The 20,920-nt window shown below is 45.2% G+C and overlaps 1 protein-coding gene across 1 annotated transcript in view; it reads left to right on the top strand.

Annotated features, from left to right (window-relative positions):
- The window catches only part of nsmce1 (NSE1 homolog, SMC5-SMC6 complex component), a 105,178-nt gene extending 86,991 nt beyond the window's left edge, over window positions 1–18,187 (top strand). The window contains 2 exon segments of the mRNA XM_072481196.1: window positions 3,288–3,408; window positions 17,598–18,187. Coding sequence (XP_072337297.1) covers window positions 3,288–3,408; window positions 17,598–17,671 — 195 coding nt within the window. The 3' untranslated portion in view covers window positions 17,672–18,187.
- The last annotated feature ends 2,733 nt before the right edge of the window (window positions 18,188–20,920 follow it).

Below are 20,920 nucleotides of genomic sequence, written 5' to 3'. Positions count from 1 at the left end.
GCTGTCCCCGTATTTTCGCTGCAACTACTGGTCAGCCGGACCTATCCCAAAGGGTGTCACAGACCCAGGTGAGGAAGCCCGAACACCGTCAGTCTGTTCCGTTCATGTCTGTCTGGTCTGAACGGGTGCTCACACTATGTATGGGCTCTGTCCTATTCTTATTCAGAGTGCCTGCCTGCTGGGCTCTCTGTGGCTTTCGTGGGGCATTGCACTCTCGTGCAAAGTGACCTAATTGTCCACAGTTGTAACACTCCTGTGGTTTCTGTGGGGTGCTGTTCATGCCTTTGTTCACCCATGCGGGGTTCTGGTGTGCTTTAACTGCGTGGATATCTGCCTCTGCCTGCTGTTCTTCGGGTTTCCTAATCGCGAGTTTGTGGTGGACAGATTGGTCCCAGGTGCGGGACAACCTTTTTAAAACCCACTTTTCGTTGTGCGCTTCTTCCGAGGGGTCATAGTTAGTACAAACTTTTTGTCCTGCCTCTCTGGCATGGGAGATAAGGATGTGGGTCCATTTGGCCATGTCGTCTGGGGACAAATGGGCGCGGTCTACGTTGCTGAAAACGGCTGTAAAATGGATCCACAGGCGTCCAGCAAACGCTGTGGGGTGTTCTGTCTTCTTCTGCCTGCACTTATTCAGGCCTTCTACTGGGTCACCTCTGTTATAACCGATCACGTCTAGGAATGCCGTGTGCATCTCTGCAAGGGTGCCTCCTCCTACATTCTGTGGGTCAGGAAGGGCTGCTACAACTGAAGGGTCTAAGCTTAAGACTGTGAGTTTCACTTGCTCACGCTCAGCCAGGCCGTACATGGTCGCCTGCTGCTTCACTCTAGCAAAGAAGTGGTGGGGGTCTGAGGTGGGGAGGAACGGTGTGATATTTTCGCCCGCGTCCCGTAATTGGTTCACGGTTAAGGGGGTGGTGTAAAGGAATTCCGCGTCTCCTTCCGATGTGACTGTGCGGTGGGTGGTTACTGGATTCATGGTTGCCTGATCTATCTGCCCTGTGGGGGGTTGGGGTGCTTTTCTCTTTTGGGGCTTTCCTTGCGCACATGTTCCCTGAACATACCTATGCGCGATTTTGTTTAATTCTTGCCAATCAGAGCCATCTTCTTCATCTAATTGGGATCCAAAGGTGCTCTGATACCCATTTTGCACAGAAATCAAAGACTGCAGTTCCGCAATCTGCTTCCTGCGTTTTGAATGATCCACTGAGCTTTGTCTGTGCTCTGTGGTGGCAGCATGGAGTGCTCTTAACGCTGCTTTTAAATCGCTGCACTGCTTTTGCAATGCCTCTACCTGTTTCTCTGTCTCTTCTCTTACCAGGACTGCACGTTGCGTGTCCTGAAAGGCCTTTTCATACTGGGTTTGGAAGCTGCTCAGATGCGCTAGAAAGACTGGTGTGCCCACTTGGCATCATCCACCTCTCCGTCCTTTGCTGCCAACTTCCTTCTCAACTCTATATTCTCTTTCTCGATCTCACTAACATCGACCTTGCTCACTCGATGTCTCTCTTCTCTCTCTTTGCGGAGCGTCCGAACGACCTCCACTGTGCCTCGCAATTGTGCCAGACAGGACACGATTGCCATCGACTTGCGAGCTTTCCCTAAGCTCTTCTTATGGATTTTGCTCGGGTTCTCCCACCAAGTATATCCTATACTCCCGGGACCTGTTTCCTCATTATCACAGAATTCACTCCAAAGTGGCCATCCCTTCCCTTTGAGATATTTCCTGATCTCTTCTTCCCAAACGGGACACTGTCCTACTCTGCTGCTGGTCGCTGCGACCACAAATTCTTGAGAGTTCATGAGGCGTTCCATTGCCTTCATTGCCATTTTTCCTATCTGAATGCTCTTTCAAATTTTGGAACGAGGGGTACTAAGGCGGTGCTGTAAACACGGGCACGGCTTTCGCTACTTTCCGGAATACAAACACCCGACAGTTTTTCGCAACAAAAATCTATCAGTTTTACCTTGTAGCCCTGTTAGTTACGCATGCAATAACACGCTTCCGAATTATGAGGATTGATCAGAACTGCTTGAACACTTGTGGATGTTTCTGTTCGCAATTGGATTCTCAATTCAAATTTTGGGTTCTCTCGGAGTGGTTAGGCCACTTCTAAGTCGAGTCCCGTCAGAGTTTGCCAGTAATATGTTGCTAACTTTTGATTGGTTCAATTTGCTCTGTTTTATAACCTTTGCTCTAGAGTCGCCAGGTATCTTTATGATACAACCTGAGGTTCAAGTTCAAGTAATGATCAATAACTCAACACCCCAATTAGTAAGATTCAAATCAAAACACATTTATTATACACAGTCAATCACTACTCATGCATAAAACTCTACTTACTAGACTATCTCTATACTATTGGCCTATACTTAGCTTTGGAAATGGCCCACCAGGTCAGGGGAACAAATGGCCTTTCGTTCGGGTTCTGAATCTGCAGACTTCAAAGCTGGTACGGACTAGTAGCTAGGAGCGCCTATCTCGTAGCGTGCGTTGACTGGAGACTTGGTTGATGTAGCCGCGAGGCAGGTCACTGTCAAAGGTTGGTTCGAGCTGATGAGTGACCCTGCCAAGAAGGACGCATTGAACTTGGGGACTCTATTTTATAGTCCCCAGGGGCTCCCCGCCTCTTTGGGCGGACCCCGTACCTGGTTCCAAGTGATTGGACTGCGTTCTGATCACTTGGATCGATTTCTCCAATACTGGAGCTGTTCCCTGATCGCCGGGCGGTCCCTAGGTGTCCGTTGGCCTTCCTTTGTCTTGGCTCCTGCTGGCGTCGAGGAGTCTGGCTTGACCTTGTTTTACTAAATCTTTCCAATTGTTCCTGGAGATCGCTCATTAGTATGCAGCTGGTCGGTAGTTTCAGTGCTGTCTGGGTTTCTGCAAAGTCTAATACACAGGAAACTTTGCACCTGCTAGTTTTTCCTGGCTTGACTGAATTTCCCTGCAGCCTTTGCGGATCTCCATTTTAAAGTCACGCCACAGCGGAAATCTCCACGAGTACATATATTTTTTACAAAGTACTTTAAAAACAGATTTTCAAATTAATATGATGTATTGTATGTTGATCTATATAATACACAAACTTCAATGATTACAAACTGAATGCTACTATGCTGGTCTGATGCTGTTTTATTTTTACTAGCATTAATTTTAGGAATTAAAATGGGGTCTTGTTGGAAAATAGCATTGAGAGACTCAGCCTTTACTAGGCCTTCACCATCGGTGTTGTCTCTGCTATATCAGCCATTCCATTCCATTTCCTTAAACTGTGTTTTATTTCCAGGGCCAAACGTGTGAGGTCTGTGGAGCCAAAATCCATTTCCCATGTGCTGCAAAATACTTCCGAGGTCTGGATGACCCTTGCTGTCCAAAGTGTAAGCAGTTCTGGCCTCATGAGATTCCAGGTAAAAATTGTTTAATCAACGAGATCATTACGTGCACCATCGATAATTAGTCCTGGTCTCAGCCAACATCTAATCCACCTAATAGTAGCTGGAGTACTCAAGTCAGACTATTGAATTCTGTTTCCAAAGGTTGATAAGGGGTGTGGAAATATTTGTAGAAAGCAAATATTAAAACTAGGACACAGAATCGCATGGTCCTTAGAACAAAATGAAAGCTGCAGTTTATTCAAGCAGTGGATTTGTATTATTCACTGAGCCACCTGTTTCTGTTCTGTAAATGTGCTGTTGTTGGGAGTCCAGAGTAAACATTCTGTGGATTCTGGTCTGTTGCTGACAGCACTGGACAATATATTTAATTAATTCACAGAAAATATGGTTCAGAAATTACTTTTTAAGCCTGTAACTGAATTATTTTACTCAATTACTCCAATCTCATCTCAACATCCAGTGCAAGCAGCTCATGGACTTCATTATCACAAAGGGTGAAACTATCTGATCAGCTGCCTTTGCAGCATCCCTCCTTCTACCAGCTCATTGGGCTAAAGTTCCCTGCTGGCCTACATCTTTTTCTAGTCTCTCTCTCCTATCTCTCACGCCCTATCTGAGCTCATCTTGTCCTCAAGATTCATTTCCCACTCCCTCAACCAAAGGTATCCAAATGAGGCATGAATTGTTTAATAAAAAGACCAACCCAACAAAATTTAAAAAAGAAAAAACACACAATGAGATGGAGACAGAGGTTCTGATCTAAAGTTGTTGAATTCAATATTGAGTCCAGAAGGCTGCAGAGTGGCAAGACCGGTGCGGCTCTTCGAGCTTGTGTGAGCTTCTAGAACGCTGTAGCAGGCTATGGACAGAAAACATGGGAGCGAGGTGAAGAATTAAAATGACAATAACTAGAAGCTTGGAGGTCATACTTGTAGACTGAATGGTGGTGTTCCGCAAAGTGGTCATCCATTCTCTGTTTGACCTCCCCATGTAGAGGAGACCACATCTTTTAATTTGGTATACTGTATGCGGTGTTCAGAAGTTCCAAGTAAATCGTTGTTTTACCTGGAAGGAGTTTCTGCAGGCCTTGGACAGTGAGATGAGTGCTGAAAGGGCAGGTCTTCTTCTTTGCGAACACAGAAAGGTGCAATATTAAATTCAACAACTTCCAGATCTTAGCCTCTGCATCCATCCTGTTCAAAGTGTATTTTTTTTCTTATTTGTTATTTTGTTAGGTTAGTTGAACTTTCTTAGTCCTTTCATATTGCATTCTGATGGTTTTATGTCGCAATTTTCACCTCATTTTGTCACAACCTTTGTTTCTTTACTATACCCATTGCCACTCTTTTTGACTGAAATATTTTACAAGCAAATTGCTGCAGATGCTGGAATCTGAAACAAAAACAGAAAATACTGGACAATCGCAGCAGATGTGACACCATCTGTTTAGAGAGAAGGGAGCTAACGTTTTGAGTCATCACTCTTTGTGAAATCTGGAAATCTTTTGTTATTTAATCTCCCCTGCCTTCCACTCTATCGAAAGACCTTCTCCTTTGTTCTTCTAATCCCTCTTATTGGCTTAAAAACTCCTAATTTATATCTATCTTTAGTTTTGATGAAAGGATATCAACTTGAAATGTTAACTTTGTTTCTCCCCACTGATTTTTTTCTACAGCTTTTGTTCTTTGGATACCCAGCATCCAACAGTTATGTCTCTTCAGGTGCTGTTCATCCTTTAAATCTCTCCTCACCAAGTTCTCAAAAAACGAAACTATGGCCCCAAGTGTCCGTACAAACTACTGCCCCACGTCCAAATTTTTCTTCCAAATCTTTGAATGTGTGGTTACCTGCTAAATCCATGCCCAACTTTCCTTTAACTCCATGTTTGAATCCTTACAATCAAATTTCCACCCTGCTACAGTACTGAAACAGTGTACAATGTACAAATTCACATCCTATGTGACTAAGTCATCAGTAAAAATTCCCTCCTCGTCCTTTTCAAACTGCTGCAGCCTTTAACGTGATTGACCACACCGCTTTCCTCCAATGCTTCTCTGCTGTCATCCAGCTGGATTGCTCTTGCCTGGTTCCACACTTCTCCATTCGATCATAGCCAGAGACTCATTTGCAATAACTTCTCTTCCTACATCTGCCCTGTTATCTCTGCTTGAAAAATAAATTCATTCATGGGATGTGGACTTTGCTGGCTAGGCAGCATTATTTGCACATCCCTAATTGCCCTTGAAAAGGTGGTGGTGAGTTACCTCTTGAAAACTTCTGAAGTCCATGTGGTAAGGTACACCCACAGAGCTATTAGGGAGGGAGTTCCAGGATTTTGACACAGCAGCAGTAAAGGAACTGTGAAGTGACATCCCCCAAGGATCCATCCTTGGCCCACCCTTATTTCTCATCTACTACAAATGCTGGAAATCTGAAATGAAAACAAATTGCTGGAAAAACGCAACAAGTCTGGCAGCATCTGTGGAGACAGAAACAGAGTTACCGTTTTGAGTCAAATGGGAATCTTCTTCAGAACCAAGTCTTCCAAAGAGTCCTAATTGATTCAAAGTGTTAACTCTGTTTCTAATTGATTCAAAGCGTTAACTCTGTTTATCTCTCCACAGGTGCCCCGAGATCTGCCGAGTTTTTACAGCACTTTGTTTTTGTTTCCACCTCTGTAATGTTGTTTGACTTTGTCCCAACTTGGCTGCTGCTGAAACCCTCATTTATTTTGTTCCCTCTAGACTTGACTATTTCATCACATTCCTGATTGATCTCCCCCATTCTACCTTCCTCTGTAAATTTGAGCTCATCCAAAATTCTATTGCCTGTATCTTAACCTGCACCAAGTCCTGATCTCCCATCACTCCTGTGCTCATTGACTTACACCGGCTCCCAATAAAGCATTGTCTTGACCTTAAGAGTTCTCAGGCTTGTTTTCAAATCTCAATGGTTTCGTACCTATCTATCTCTGTAATCACCTCCAGCCCTACAACATTCAGAGATATGTGCTCAGCAATTGGCAACTGTGCCTTCAGCTCCCTATACCTTTGCCTCCCTTTCTTTGAGACCCTCTTCAAAACATATCTTTAACAAGCTTTTGGTCAATTAACTTAATATCCCTTGTGTGTCCGTGTGTACTATTTTGTTTAATTCTCCTGTGAAGTGCCTAGGGATGTTAACTGTAGAATATGGGGTTCTCTTGTGGAACTGACTATATAGACAATATGAGATATAGACCATACAGCCTCTCAAGCCTACTCATGTCATTTGAAATGATTATCTCTGACCTCTGCCTCAACTCCCATTTTCCCACCTGCTCCTCATAATTCTTCTCTCCCTGAGAGAACAAAAATCTACCTCAGCCTTGAATATACTCAACGATGGAGCACCCACAATTCTCTGGATTAGAGAATTTCCAAAATTCACAAATATTGAGTGAAAAAATGTCTCCCTTTTCTCAGTCCTAAACTATTGACCCTTTACCTGAGGTTGTGTGCCTTTGTAGATTCCCCAACTAGGGAAACACCCTCTCATCTGAGGATAGCCCTCTCATCCCAGGATCCAATCTAGTGAACGTCTACTATACCACTTACAAGGCAATTATATGCTTCCTTAGATATGGAGACCAAAACCGCGCACACTGCTCTGGATCTGATCTCACTAAAGCCCTATACAGTTGTAACAAGACTTCCTTATCTCTGGAATAGAATAGATTCCCTACAGTCTAGAAAGAGGCCATTCGGCCCATCGAGCACCCTACTCAAGCCCACGCCGCCACCCTATCCCCATAACCCAGTAACCCCACCTAACCTTTTGGACACTAAGGGGCAATTTAGCACCTAACCAGCACATCTTTGGACTGTGGAAGGAAACCAGAGCACCCGGAGAAAACCCACGCAGACACTGGGAGAAAGTGAAAACTCCACACAGACAATCACCCGAGGCCGGAATTGAACCCGGGCCCCTGGAGCTGTAAGGCAGCAGCGCTAACGCTTGTGCCACCATGCTGCCCTGTACTCCAATCCCCTTGTGATCGAAGCCAATGTGTCATTTGCCATCGCATTTGCATGCTGTACCTGTGAGTTCCTTGTGCAAGTACACTGAATCTTGCCTGAACATCAATGTTAAAAAGTTTCTCTCCTTTTTAAAAAAAAAAAAAAAAGCCCTTTTATTCTTGCTATTAAAGTAAACAACCTCATACTTCAAGTCACACATTATCTGCCACCTTGTTGCCCACTCATTTAACCTGTTTATATATATTTGCAGCTTCTCAGTTTACATTCCCATCTAGCTTTGTATCGTCAGCAGAGTGGTTAGCTCCAGGGTCCCAGGTTCGATTCCCGGCTTGGGTGACTGTCTGTGTGGAGGTTGCACTTTTTCCCCGTGTCTGCATGGATTTCCTTTGGGTGCGCCGGTTTCCTCCCACAGTCCAAAGATGAAATGGAAATGTGCAGGATAGGTGGATTGGCCATGCAAAATTGCCCCTTGTCCAAAAGGTTAGGTGGGATTACTGGGTTATGGGGATAGGGTGGAGGTATGGGCTGAAGTAGGGTACTCTTTCCAAGCAAGGACCGATGCAGACTCGATAGCCCGAATGGCTTCATTCTGCACTGTAAATTCTATGATTCAAACTTAAATACTTTACTCTCTCTCTTCACCCAAGCCATTAGTATAAGTAAATAACTAAAACTCTGGCACTGATCCATCTGTTAGTCTGCCTGTTTACCTCGAATCTCTGCTTCATGTCCGTTAACCAATCCTCCATACATGCTAATATATTAAGCCCAATCCCATGAGTCCTTATCTGGCATATTAACCTTTTTGTGTGACATCTCACCAAATGCCTTTTAGGACTCCATGCGTACTACATTTACTGGCTTTTCTGAAGTCTAGCAAAACACTATTTCCCTTTGATAAGATCCATGTTGACTCTGCCTGATAATTTTCTAAGTGCATTGACTTCTTTAATAACCGATTCCAGCATTTCAGTGTTCCTTAGAGACACGTGTGGTGCTGGAGGACTGTAAATGTTACTCCCTTATTCAAAAAGGGGTGCAAGAATAAAGCCAGAGCTACAGACCAGTCAGTTGGCAAATGTCTGGAAAGTATAGTTTGGGACAAAATCAATTGGACAAGTACAGGATAATGCATGGATCCATTAAAGGAAAATCATATTTAACCAACTTGTTGAAGTTTTTTAAGGGTTTAACAGAGAAGGTTAAGGGCAATGGTGTTGTTGTGGTGTATATGAAATTTAAAAAGACATTTGAGACAGTACCACACAACAGACTTGAGTAAAATTCTAGCTCATGGACTAAAAGGGAAAGTAGGCATGTGGATGAGAAATTGGCTGAGCGACGGGAAACAGTCGTGATAAATTGTTGTTTTTCAGATTGGAGGAAGATTTGTTGTGGAGCTCACCAGGGATCAGTTTTGGGACTCTTGCTCTTCCTGATAGATACTTATGACCTGGACTGTTGTGTTCAGGGCATAACTTCAAATTTTGCAGATGAGACCGAGATTGGAAAGGTTGTCAACCATGAGGATAGTCTTGAACTTCAAAAGGACATATAAACATGTTGGTGGATTGGGCAGACAAGTGGCAGGTGGGACTCCCAGTGGCAGGGATGTGCCGAGAAGTCACAAATCCGGTGGCTTTCCTCCCGCGAACCTGAAAAATAGGTACTTTTTGCTCGGAAAACGCCTGCAAATCATCGCCACACCACTAACAAAACAAAAAAAGGAAAGATGCCGAACAACAGCCAGTTCAGAGGACGAGTGGAGACCAGGAGTGGAAAAAGGCTGGACAAACAGCAATCGGCTGAACCGACCAGGCATGAGGTGGCAAGTCTCGGACTTTGCCAGAGCGAGAGAAACCAACCCGCCGCACGAGAAGCCCCCCCCCCCCCACACCAGAGGATGTATGGAGGATGTTCCTCTCGAGACAGTTGAAGGAACACTTAGAAGAAACAAAATCAGACATACAAGCTGCGGTGAAGGGTGCGGTTGCTGAAGATCTGGCGACCATGCAGGTGGTCCTGGACAAAGCCACGGCAGCACTCCCATCCCCACCTAACAAATATTCAACAAGCCCAGTGGTGATAGCAACTGCGACAGCATTTCGGGTTAACTGAAATGCCCGATAAAGCCCCCTTCTGCAACAACCACAGGTTGACGCCGGCGCTCATAGACACCTCCTTCAAAAGGTGGAGACACGAGGGGGACGCTGACAGTTAGGGATTTCTACACCAACCACAGGTTAACAACGCTCGAAAAGCTGACAGAAAGATTCTATGAAGGGAAACAAGGACATACCCACGACCACCACGACAATCACTGCTGGAGGACCTGCTGGACGCAGACATTCTAAGGAAAGGGAACTGTGGTGACATTTATGGGCGTCTGCTAAGTGGGGGCCAACACCCAACTGGATGAGACAAGGGAGAAGTGGGAGGAGGATGTGGGGTTTGAAATGGGTGGGGATCAATGCACAGGGTCAACTCCACTTCCACAGGGACAAGGCTAAGCCTAATGCAGGTAAAAGTGGTACATAGACCCCACTTAGCCAGAACCCAAATGAGCAGGTTCTTCCCGGAGGTGGAGGACAAATGAGAACGGTGCCAAGGAGGTCCGGCCAACCACACTGACATGTTCTGGTCTTGCCCCAGACTTGCCGGGTTTTGGACAGCCTTCTTTGAGGCAATGTCCAAAGTGATGGGGATGAGAGTGGAACCATGCCCGAGAGTGGCAGTCTATCAGAACAGCCAGATCTCTTTATGGGGAGGAGAGCCAACGCCTTTGGCTTTGCCTCACTAATTGCCTGCCAGAGAATCCTACCCAAAGCTGCAGACTGGCTGACCGACCTGTCGGAGTTTCTCCAAAAGGAGAAAATTAAATTTGCCTTCCGAGGGTCGGAAGAAGGTTTCCACAAAACATGGGAGACATTCACTCGATTCCAAGACCTGTTTGTAGCCAACAGCTAGGAAGGCAAATATCAAGAGGGAGTAGCCATGACACAGTAAGGAAGGGGGGGGGGGGTGGTTAGGGGATCATGGAACTCAACCAAGCCTAGCAGGAGAAGCAGGAGACATATGTTGGGGGGGGGGGGGGGGAGGAAGAAGGTGCAGGCAGTTGCAACACAACCTGAACCAAAGGGAAGAAAATCAAAGGGAAAATCGGTGGGAAGCTAAACCCAGGGGACCACAATCGCCATTGCAAACACTGTAAGGAAGGAATTAAAAAAAAGGGGGAGACTGTGATGTATCTATGTAAATAGTCAAAGCTGAACTATGTGAAAATAGTTTAGATTTACTTCTTATATTCTCTTAACTCCCACTGTTTGTTCATATTTATATTTGTTTTGTATACCAAGAACTCAATAAAAAGATGAGTGGCAGATGAAGATCAATGCAGAGACGTGTGAGATGCTTCATTTTTACAGGAAGAATATGGAGAAACAACAAAGGGAGAAGCTTGAAAGTAGGTGTGGAAACAGGGGACTCAAGTGTATGTGTACACAAGCCATTGCAGAATGCCAGCAGAACAGTTAATAAAGCATATAGTATCTCAGGCATTTTAATAGGGGCAAGAGTAATGAGTTCATGCTGAACTTGTATGAGGCACTAGTTAGGCTACATCTGAAGTAAAGCCCAGTTCTGGGTGTAAGGATGTGAGATTCACAAGAATGATTCCAGGGACAAAGAATTGTAGCTACAAGGACAGATTGGAGAGGTTGGGATTGTTTGCATTGGAAAAAGACTCCGGGGAGACTCGATTGAGGTATTTAAGACCCTGAGGGATATGGAGAGGGTAGATAGTGAGATGTTGTTCTCATTCATGAAAACATCAAGAATTTGAAAGCAGAGATTCAAAATCATGGCAAAATGAGTAAAAGTGATGTAACGAAAAGTGTTATCCAGTGAATAGTTGGAATCTGGAATCCAAAAAGGATGGTGGAGACAGGTTCAATCAAGGTTATAGGGATGACTTCCGGTGGCGGCCTTGGAGTGAGTGGTCGCACATATTAGGTGGTTCCTGCCTGAGGACTGGACTTTTGGCCCTTTTTGCGCATTTTACAGAGGTGGTGCAGGTGGAAAAGTGGTAAAATTGAAGAACTAGGACTTCTCCTCCGGTGGGTAATGTTGAAATGCAACCAGATGAGTGTGTCGAGCTAGAGCGATTCTTCGAACCTGGAGGACACGCGTAGTGCAGGAGAGGAAAAGGTGGCAGAGGGACATTGTTACCTGCACAGTGGTCAATGGATAAGTTGGTCGAGTTCCTATCAGACAAATTCAAAAAGCAAAGGCTGGTGGTCACTGAGGACTTGGCGAGAGTGGCAGAGCCAATTTAGACTGCCCTGGAGAAGGTGGAACAGCGGCTGGAGGCACAGAATACGTCAATCCAGAAAGTGGAGGAGATGGTTGCTGACCATTAAGATTGGATCGTCTCTTTGGAGGCAGCGATGCTGATGATGTTAGAGGAGCAAAATAAGCTGAAGGGCAAGATCATGATTTGGAACCGCTCAAGGAGGCAGAACGTGAGGATCGTGGGGCTGCCCGAAGGCATTGAGTACAGGAACCACGGAGTGACCAAGATGTTCGAGCAGTTGGTGGCGGAGGGGGTCTCGACCGCCCTTCTGAAGTGGAGCAGGCCCATCGGTCGTTGAGGAAAAGCCGAGAGCTGGAAAACTGCCACGGGCAATTTATATTACAGCCCCATCAATATTTGGACAAGGAAAAGATCCTGACGTGGGAAAAGGAGACCCCTGAATGTAGTTGGGAAGGCTGTACTCTCCGAATCTACCAGGATTTGTGAAGGGAGCTGGGAAGAGAAGGGCCGGGTTCAACAAGGCCAAGGCTGCTCTTTTCAGGAGCAAGGTGCGATTTGGCATGATGTACCTGTGGGTCATGCATAGGGAAGACAACACTATTTCGATATGCTGGAGGAGGCAAATAACAATACAAAGGATCATGGACTGGGGGACATTTGAGGATTCTGGGTGGGTTTACCTGCATGTTTGAGCTTGGGCATTGTACTCGGGGGTGTGAGGACTTGTTCGCTCTATTTTCTGTTTACTTTGTTCTCTAAATGTATAGTTTTATAATATTTCGATTTGGGTACATAGGGAGAAGGTGGAAAGACAAGAGGTTGATGGAAGCCACTTTGGTAGTGGACCGGCAGTATTCAGTCACCCCAGAGGAGCAGTTATTGAAGGAGAGGAAGAAGCTCCAGATGGAGTTTGAACTGTTGTCGACAGGGAAGGCGGTTGGTCAGTTGCGTTGTGTATGGGGGGGCGTTTTATGAACATGGGTAGAAGGCCAGTAGGGTGCTGGCATGCCAGCTGAGGTGACTTCGAGGGAGATGAGGCAAATGAAGGACACTGGGCAGGTGGTCTCTGATCCAGGTAAGGTGAATGCGGGAGCTGTACAGATCAGAGCCCCGGGTTGGGGGGTGTGGAAGGATATGAAACAATCCTTGGATGGCTTGGATTTCTGATTGTGGAGGAGGGGAAAGTGTTAGGTTGGAGAAACTGATGAGATTGGTTCCTGGAAGGCACCGGGCCTGGATGGAATCCCAGGGGAATTTTATAAAAAGTTTGCGACGGAATTGGCCTCATCTAATGGAAATGGTCAATGATTTGTCAGCCGGGGGGTGGGGGGAGCTTCTGCCCACATTGGCACAAGCTTCGATTTCACTCATTTTGAAAAAGGATAAAGATTCAGAGTAGCGTGGTACTTATCGACCGATATCATTGCTAAGTGCAGATGGAAAGCTGTTGGCAACATGCATGGAGGATTGTGTGCCGGGGCGATTGCTGAGGACCAGATTGGGTTTGAGAAGTGGCGACAATTGTCGACCAATATAAGGTTATTGAATGTGGTGATGACACCTCCAACGGGCCAGAAAACGGAAGTAATCATTTCCATGGATGCAGAGAAGGCATTTGACTGGGTTGAGTGGGAATATGTTTGAGGTATTGAGGCAGTTTGGGATGGGGTTCATTGACAGCATTAGGTTTTTTTTTTTAAAAGATATTTTTATTAAGAATTTTTCAAGAACAATATTTTCCACCTTACAAACAAACCCCCCCCCCCGTAACAAAGAAAAGAAAAAGAACTCACGTGGCAAGACATGAACATGGCAATTCAATAAAATACAGAACTTTGTACATTGGAACCTTCCCGTACATGTCAGTTTCCGGATCATTCATGTGCTTTCTTGCTCACATGCCCCCCACAGGAACCCCCCTCCCCCACGAACGATGGACTGCATTAGGTTGTTGTACAGGGCCCCCGTGGTTAGCGTTCTCAGTAACACATGTTCGGGGTATTTTGTTTACACGGGTACAAGGCAGGGATGTCTACTTTCCCCATTACTTTTTGTATTGGCAATGGCACTTAGGGCATCCACGGTGGGGGAGGGGGGAGAGAAATGGGGTATCAAGTGTCCCTTTATGCAGATGACTTGTTATATGTGTCGGACCCAATCTCCAGTATGAGCAGGATTATGGATATGCTGTCTAAATTTGGCTTTTTGGGGGTACAAACTAATCATGGGGAAAAGTGAGGTGTTCCTGGTGAGTTCCCAGATACAAGTTTTCGATATCTGGGAATACGGGTGGCGCATAGCTGGGCTCTGCCGCATCAGTTGAATGTGGCCAACTTGGTAGAAGAGGTGAGGGAGGATTTAAAAAGGTGGCAGGGCGGGTTCAAACCGTGAAAATGACAATCCTTCCGAAGTTTTTATTTATTTTCCAGAACCTCCTGATTTTCCTGCCTAAATCTTTTTTTGGGAGGATAAATAGGATCATTTCGGCAATCATAGATGGGCAGCTAAGGTGCATCGGATTCAGAGAGCCATTTTGCAGAAGGACAAGTGGGGGAAACGGAGCCATTTTGCAGAGGGACAAATGGTCGTGGGGTGTTGGCAAATTTGAATAACTATTATTGGGTGGTGGATGTTTGGAAGTGGGTCATGAAGGGTGGGTCGGTTTGGGAGCATATGGAGGAGGCTTTGTGTATAGGGTAAAGTCTGAGGGCTCTGGCCGTTCTCGCCAGCCAATTACTCTACGGGTCCGGTGGTGATTGCCTTGTTAAGAGTTTGAAATCTCGGAAGATCCGGGGGCCAAGGGGAAGAGGGAGGTCGATATCCTGGCCTTCTCCTCCCTGGTGGCCCGGAGACGGATTCTGCTGAGATGGAGGGACTCGGAGCCCCCGGAAGTCAGGAGTGTGGGCCAGCGACATGGTAGGGTTTCTCAGTCTGGAAAAGGTCAAGTTTGCCTTGAGAGGATCAACTCAGGGGTTCGCCCGGAGATGGCAATCGTTCATCGATTTCTTCTAGGAAAATTGAACATCAGCAGTAGGGGGGTGGGGGGAGGAGGAAAACAGGAGGTATGGCAATGATAGATAAGGACAAGGAACTTAGTATATGAGAAATTAAGGAATAGGGCGGGGATTGTAGGGGACGTTGTTTTCTGTATTTTGTTCTTTTTGTTGTTTTGCATGTGTCGGCCCCCGCGGTTGTTTAAGAAATGTTAATGTGTTAAACTGTGAAAATTACAAATGCTTCAATAAAATAATTTCTTTAAAAAAAAGTTTGAAATCAATTTCGGCAACATATTAAGCTGGAGGGCATGTTGCTGTGGCCGTCGATTTGTGGAAATCATAGATTTATTCCAACAGGGTTGGATTCAACACAGGGTTTGGGAACGGGAGGGGATAGGAAGGTTGAGGGACTTGTTTGTGGAGGGTGGATAGAGAGGTTTAGGGACTTGTTTTTGGAGGGCACGTTGCAGAGTTGGGGGAACTGGTAGGAAATTACAGTTTGAAAGGGGGAATGGGTTCCAGTACTTGCAGATTAGGAATTTCGTAAGAAAGGAGCTGGTCACACCCTCTTCATTGCTAGAAAAGATAGTGTCTGAGGATGAGATAAGGGAGGGTAAGATTTTCTGATATTTATGGGCAGTAAATGGAGAGAGCCTTGTTAGAAGCGATAAACAGGAAATGGGAGTAGGAATTGGGAGGTGCATTTGAGTAGGGGTGGTTTAGAGTGAGGCCTTGCGTAGGATAAACTCAACTGCTTCACGTGCAAAATGGGCAGCACGGTAGCATAGTGGTAAGCACAGTTGCTTCACAGCTCCAGGGTCCCAGGTTCGATTCCCGGCTGGGTCACTCTGTGCGGAATCTGCACATTCTCCCAGTGTCTGTGGGTTTCCTCCCCCAGTCCAAAGATGTGCGGGTTAGGTGGATGGGCTATGCTAAATTTCCCTTAGTGTCCAAAAAATGATAAGTTGGGGTTACGGGGATAGGGTAGATACGTGGGCTTCAGTAGGGTGCTCTTTGTAAGGGCCGGTGCAGACTCAATGGGCCAAATAGCCTCCTTCTGCACTGTAAATTCTATGATTCTTTGAGCTTTTATTTAATTTAAAATGGTGCACAGAGCACATATGACAAAGACTCGCGTGAATGGGTTCTTTCCTGAGGTGAAGGAAGTTGCGAGCGGTGTTTCAGGCGGTGGGTGAACCACACACATGTTCTGGTCCTGTCCGAAATTGGTGGGATTTTGGGAGACCTTTTTGGGGTCAATGTCGGAACTTTTAGGGGTAAAGGTGGCCCGAGCCCGTGGGTGCCGTGAAGATCTGGGAGTGCAGAGAGACTGACGTGTTGGCCTTTGCCTCCAATAGCCTGGAGGAGGAACTTGTTCGGATGGCGGGCTCCGAAGACGCCAAGGGCAGCGGGGTGGGTCAATGATCTGTCGGAATTTTTACATTTGGAGAAGATAAAGTTTGCCAGTAGGGGCTCAGAGGGTTTCTACCCGAGGTGGGGCTGTTCATCTCCTTTAAGAGTTTGTTGATTTTGATTTGGTTTGATTTATTGTCACATGTACCGAAGTACAGTGAAAAGTATTGTCAGTACGAGGTGCAGTTATGGGTTCTTTTGTTCTGTAGTTACAAAATGGGGCATTTGGGGCGATATGGAATGTGGGGTGTTTATAATGTTGGATTAAGTGTTGTTGTGTTTTGTATATAAAATGAAAATGTCCTGAATAAGAATAGTTTTTTTAAATTGTTGCAGGGATAAGGCAGGGGAATGGGACTAGGTAGAATTCTCTTTCAGAGAATGAGTTTAGACTTGATGGGCCAAATGGCTTTCTGCACTGTATAGATTCTATGATCCTGCCAAGATTGATGTCAGATTAATTGGGTTTGTAGTTAGCAGTTTTCTCTCCTTTAGCGGTGTCAATCTGTTGCCACCATTCTAGAATCTAGGGCAAGGTTTTTCAAATTCAGGGTTGCGACCGTGGGTCATGGAGCAATCGGTCGTGGTGTTCCTGTACATACATTCTTTGGGTGCAAAATCAGAGGAGAGATTCCTCCATTTTGTAGCTGCCAGCAAGCAAGCAACAGGACTCTGTGAAGAAACGAAGATGGATCATTTTGTTATTAGAGAGAGAGCCAGAGACCAAGCAGGCCAGAATCTCCCAACTGAATCTGCTGGAGAGAACTTCACAGGAGAGTTCACAGCAGAACAAAGCATTGTGGGTGTGAGCTGTATGCAGAGCTCCAGGGCCTCTGGTGAACAACCCATTGAGAAGAAGCTGAAATCGGAACAAAGCAGTATACAAATGATTTCTTGAGGTGTGGCTTTGTTAATTGCAAATGCAAATCAGAATACAAAGTCCATGTGTGTTATATGCAGGGACGTACTTGCAAATGAAAGTTCAAAACCCTCAAAGACATTTGAAGCATGGCGAGGTCGAGGACAAACCTCTTGATTCCTTAACGTAACAGCTGAAATGTGACATTGAATGACAAAGTAAATGAGATTGTGAGGACCAAGCAGGCTCACTAGTCGCATTAAAGGTAAGCAATAATGGTAGGTCGCAAAGGTCGGCCGGCTTGGGTCCCAGCCGATTGTAAAACGTAGGTCCTGGGGAAAAGAGTTTTAATTTTCAAAATTCATTACCACTCTCTGCTCCTACCCTTTCAGCCCATCAGGTTTGGGGATTTTTGCCACTTTTCACCTCTTAACCTACAGGTTTCTCACTTTTAGCCACTTGGAATGAACTGACTTCATTTTCTGACATCAGTGTATTTTACCCTCACTCACGTGGTTTTTCAATTATATGTGTCATGCTAATGCTGTGAACTATACAACTTGTGACTGCTCATTTTAATGTCAGTTCTTCTCTTCAATCAGATGTCAGCAGGACTGAGCAATCCATGCCCCCTCCATCCTCCACACCAAAGATGCGACGCCGATATCATGAATGAGTTGCTAAGGGAAGTAAAGCAGCAAAGGACAACATCAAATCTGCACAGAAATTGAAGGACTTGGCAGTGTGTTGTGGGGGGGGGGAAGAGGAGAAAGACAAGAGACAGAGGGAGGATTGACCAGTGTTAGATAACATTTTCCCTTGGTAAGTTGGCATCATTGAGATGACACCACTCTGCACTGCAATGTGTAGGCCAGGGGCTCTACTTATTGCTGTGTAGTCACTTATTAGACCCTCAGCACCACCCGCCCAGTTGGATCATTGCCTGGAGTTCATTCTGAACCTTGTCTTATGCGATTATGGAGCTGGGGATAATGAGGTTACAAGCTACTCTTTCAATCTCCATTGAGGTTTGTTTTGGAGAGAAAGGTTCAGTGGTAGAAGTTAATTTGAAATCTTGTTTCCAGCAACAGACATTATGCAATGAAAAAAAGGAATGATTTATTAAATAAAATGGAAATGTATTTTTTTTTTTAAATTGTTGTTTTCCCTCATTAAAATGCCTATAAACCTCTGACATTGACTCATTCTGCTGAAGTGGGCTGATAAACCAGGGCACATGAAAATACTAACACTGACATCACAAGAACTCAACCTGAATTTACAATGTGGATATGGTATGGAAAGGGAAAGAGGTGCATTTAAACATTTTTAAACCTAAAAAGTGGCTTGGTGTTTTTCTATGGTCTAAGTGAAGAATCTATAACATGCTGTACTTTGAGTAAACTATTCATTAATTTAAAATTATTCAATTAAATAAGTTCAAATAGGCATGGTGTGCTGTAACTGCAGCGCATGAGCAGTTGTGGAGAGCACTGTGATCCTGGTCTATGACATTTGTGGTAATTGTCTGCAGCTTGAGCAACTACAGCTCCTTGAGTTGGAGGGTGAACAGTGGCATCAATCAGTGAGATGAGTTATCTGGACATTTCACGGAAGGATTTGCACCCCTTAAATTACGTAGACCTTTTAACAGCTTGTCAGCAATCAGGGCCAGGAGGATATAGTGATGGAGTCTTTGTCCTTGACTTTGACCAACCAGGCGTTCCAATACCTGCCCAATGTCAGGGTTAAAATCAACTCCTAGCAGAAGAACTTGTGTGGAGGGGTCCAGTTGTAGGCAGAGCTAGGAATGATGTTTTACGGAGAGAGTTTGAGGAGTTGGGATCCAAATTACCTGCATAAAAATGTTGCTGTAGAAATATTAGATGCATTGATTTTGATCACCTTAGATTCTAGAACAGTTCACAAATATTGGAAGGTAGCAAACACTTCCTCCTTTTGTAAATAACGAGGAAACCAGATATTACATATAGTTAGCCTTAAACAGTGGATTCTACCATTTTGCACACTACTATTAGGGACAAAGTAACAGATGCTTAGAACATGAGATGAAGCAACATCAGCATGATTTACAAAGGGGAAGAAATCATGTTTGACAAATGAGCATTTTTTTAGGCTGGGTGGGTGAGTGGGCAAGAACATGACCATAAGACACAGGAGTGGAAGTAAGGCCATTCGGCCCATCGAGTCCACTCCACCATTCAATCATGGCTGATTTCAACTCCATTTACCCGCTCTCTCTCCATAGCCCTTAAATTCTTGATTTCTCGAGGAATTATCAACTTGTCTTAAAGACACTCAACGTCCCGGCCTCCACCGCCCTCTGGCAATGAATTCCACAGACCCACCACTCTGGCTGAAGAAATTTCTCCTCATCTCTGTTCTAAAGTGACTCCCTTTTATTCTAAGGCTGTGCCCCCGGGTCCTAGTCTCCCCTGCTAATGGAAACAACTTCCCTACATCCACCCTATCTAAGCCATTCATTATCTTGTAAGTTTCTATTAGATCTCCCCTCAACCTCCTAAACTCCAATGAATATAATCCCAGGATCAGACGTTCATCGTATGTTAGGCCTACCATTCCTGGGATCATCCGTGTAAATCTCCGCTGGACCCGCTCCAGTGCCAGTATGTCCTTCCTGAGGTGTGGGGCCCAAAATTGCTCACAGTATTCCAAATGGGGTCTAACTAATGCTTTATAAAGCTTCAGAAGTACATCCCTGCTTTTATATTCCAAGCCTCTTGAGATAAATTACAACATTGCATTTGCTTTCTTAATTACGGACTCGACCTGCACGTTTACCTTTAGAGAAACCTGGACTAGGACTCCCAAGTCCCTTCGCACTTTAGCATTATGAATTTTGTCACCGTTTAGAAAATAGTCCATGCCTCTATTCTTTTTTCCAAAGTGCAAGACCTCGCACTTGCCCACGTTGAATTTCATCAGCCATTTCTTGGACCACTCTCCTAAACTGTCAAATCTTTCTGCAGCCTCCCCACCTCCTCCATACTACCTGCCCCTCCACCTATCTTTGTATCATCGGCAAACTTAGCCAGAATGCCCCCAGTCCCGTCATCTAGATCGTTAATATATAAAGAGAACAGCTGTGGCCCCAACACTGAACCCTGCGGGACACCACTCGTCACCGGTTGCCATTCCGAAAAAGAACCTTTTATCCCAACTCTCTGCCTTCTGCCTGACAGCCAATCGTCAATCCATGTTAGTACCTTGCCTCGAATACCATGGGCCCTTATTTTACTCAGCAGTCTCCCGTGAGGCACCTTATCAAAGGCCTTTTGGAAGTCAAGATAGATAATGTCCATTGGCTCTCCTTGGTCTAACCTATTTGTTATCTCTTCAAAGAACTCTAACAGGTTTGTCAGGCACGACCTCCCCTTACTAAATCCATGCTGACTTGTCCTAATCCGACCCTGCGCTTCCAAGAATTTAGAAATCTCATCCTTAACAATGGATTCTAGAATCTTGCCAACAACCGAGGTTAGGCTAATTGGCCTATAATTTTCCATCTTTTTCCTTGTTCCCTTCTTGAACAGGGGGGTTACAACAGCGATTTTCCAATCCTCTGGGACTTTCCCTGACTACAGTGACTTTTGAAAGATCATAACTAACGCCTCCACTATTTCTTCAGCTATCTCCTTTAGAACTCTAGGATGTAGCCCATCTGGGCCCGGAGATTTATCAATTTTTAGACCTCTTAGTTTCTCTAGCACTTTCTCCTTTGTGATGGCTACCATATTCAACTCTGCCCCCTGACTCTCCGGAATTGTTGGGATATTACTCATGTCTTCTACTGTGAAGACTGACGCAAAGTACTTATTCAGTTCCTCAGCTATTTCCTTGTCTCCCATCACTAGATTACCAGCGTCATTTTGGAGCAGCCCAA

The sequence above is a fragment of the Scyliorhinus torazame genome, chromosome 17 (genome assembly GCF_047496885.1).
Source record: "Scyliorhinus torazame isolate Kashiwa2021f chromosome 17, sScyTor2.1, whole genome shotgun sequence".
Taxonomy (NCBI): Eukaryota; Metazoa; Chordata; class Chondrichthyes; order Carcharhiniformes; family Scyliorhinidae; genus Scyliorhinus; species Scyliorhinus torazame.
The sequence above is the reverse complement of the archived record's forward strand: the minus strand, read 5'-3'. Positions and strand labels throughout refer to the sequence as shown.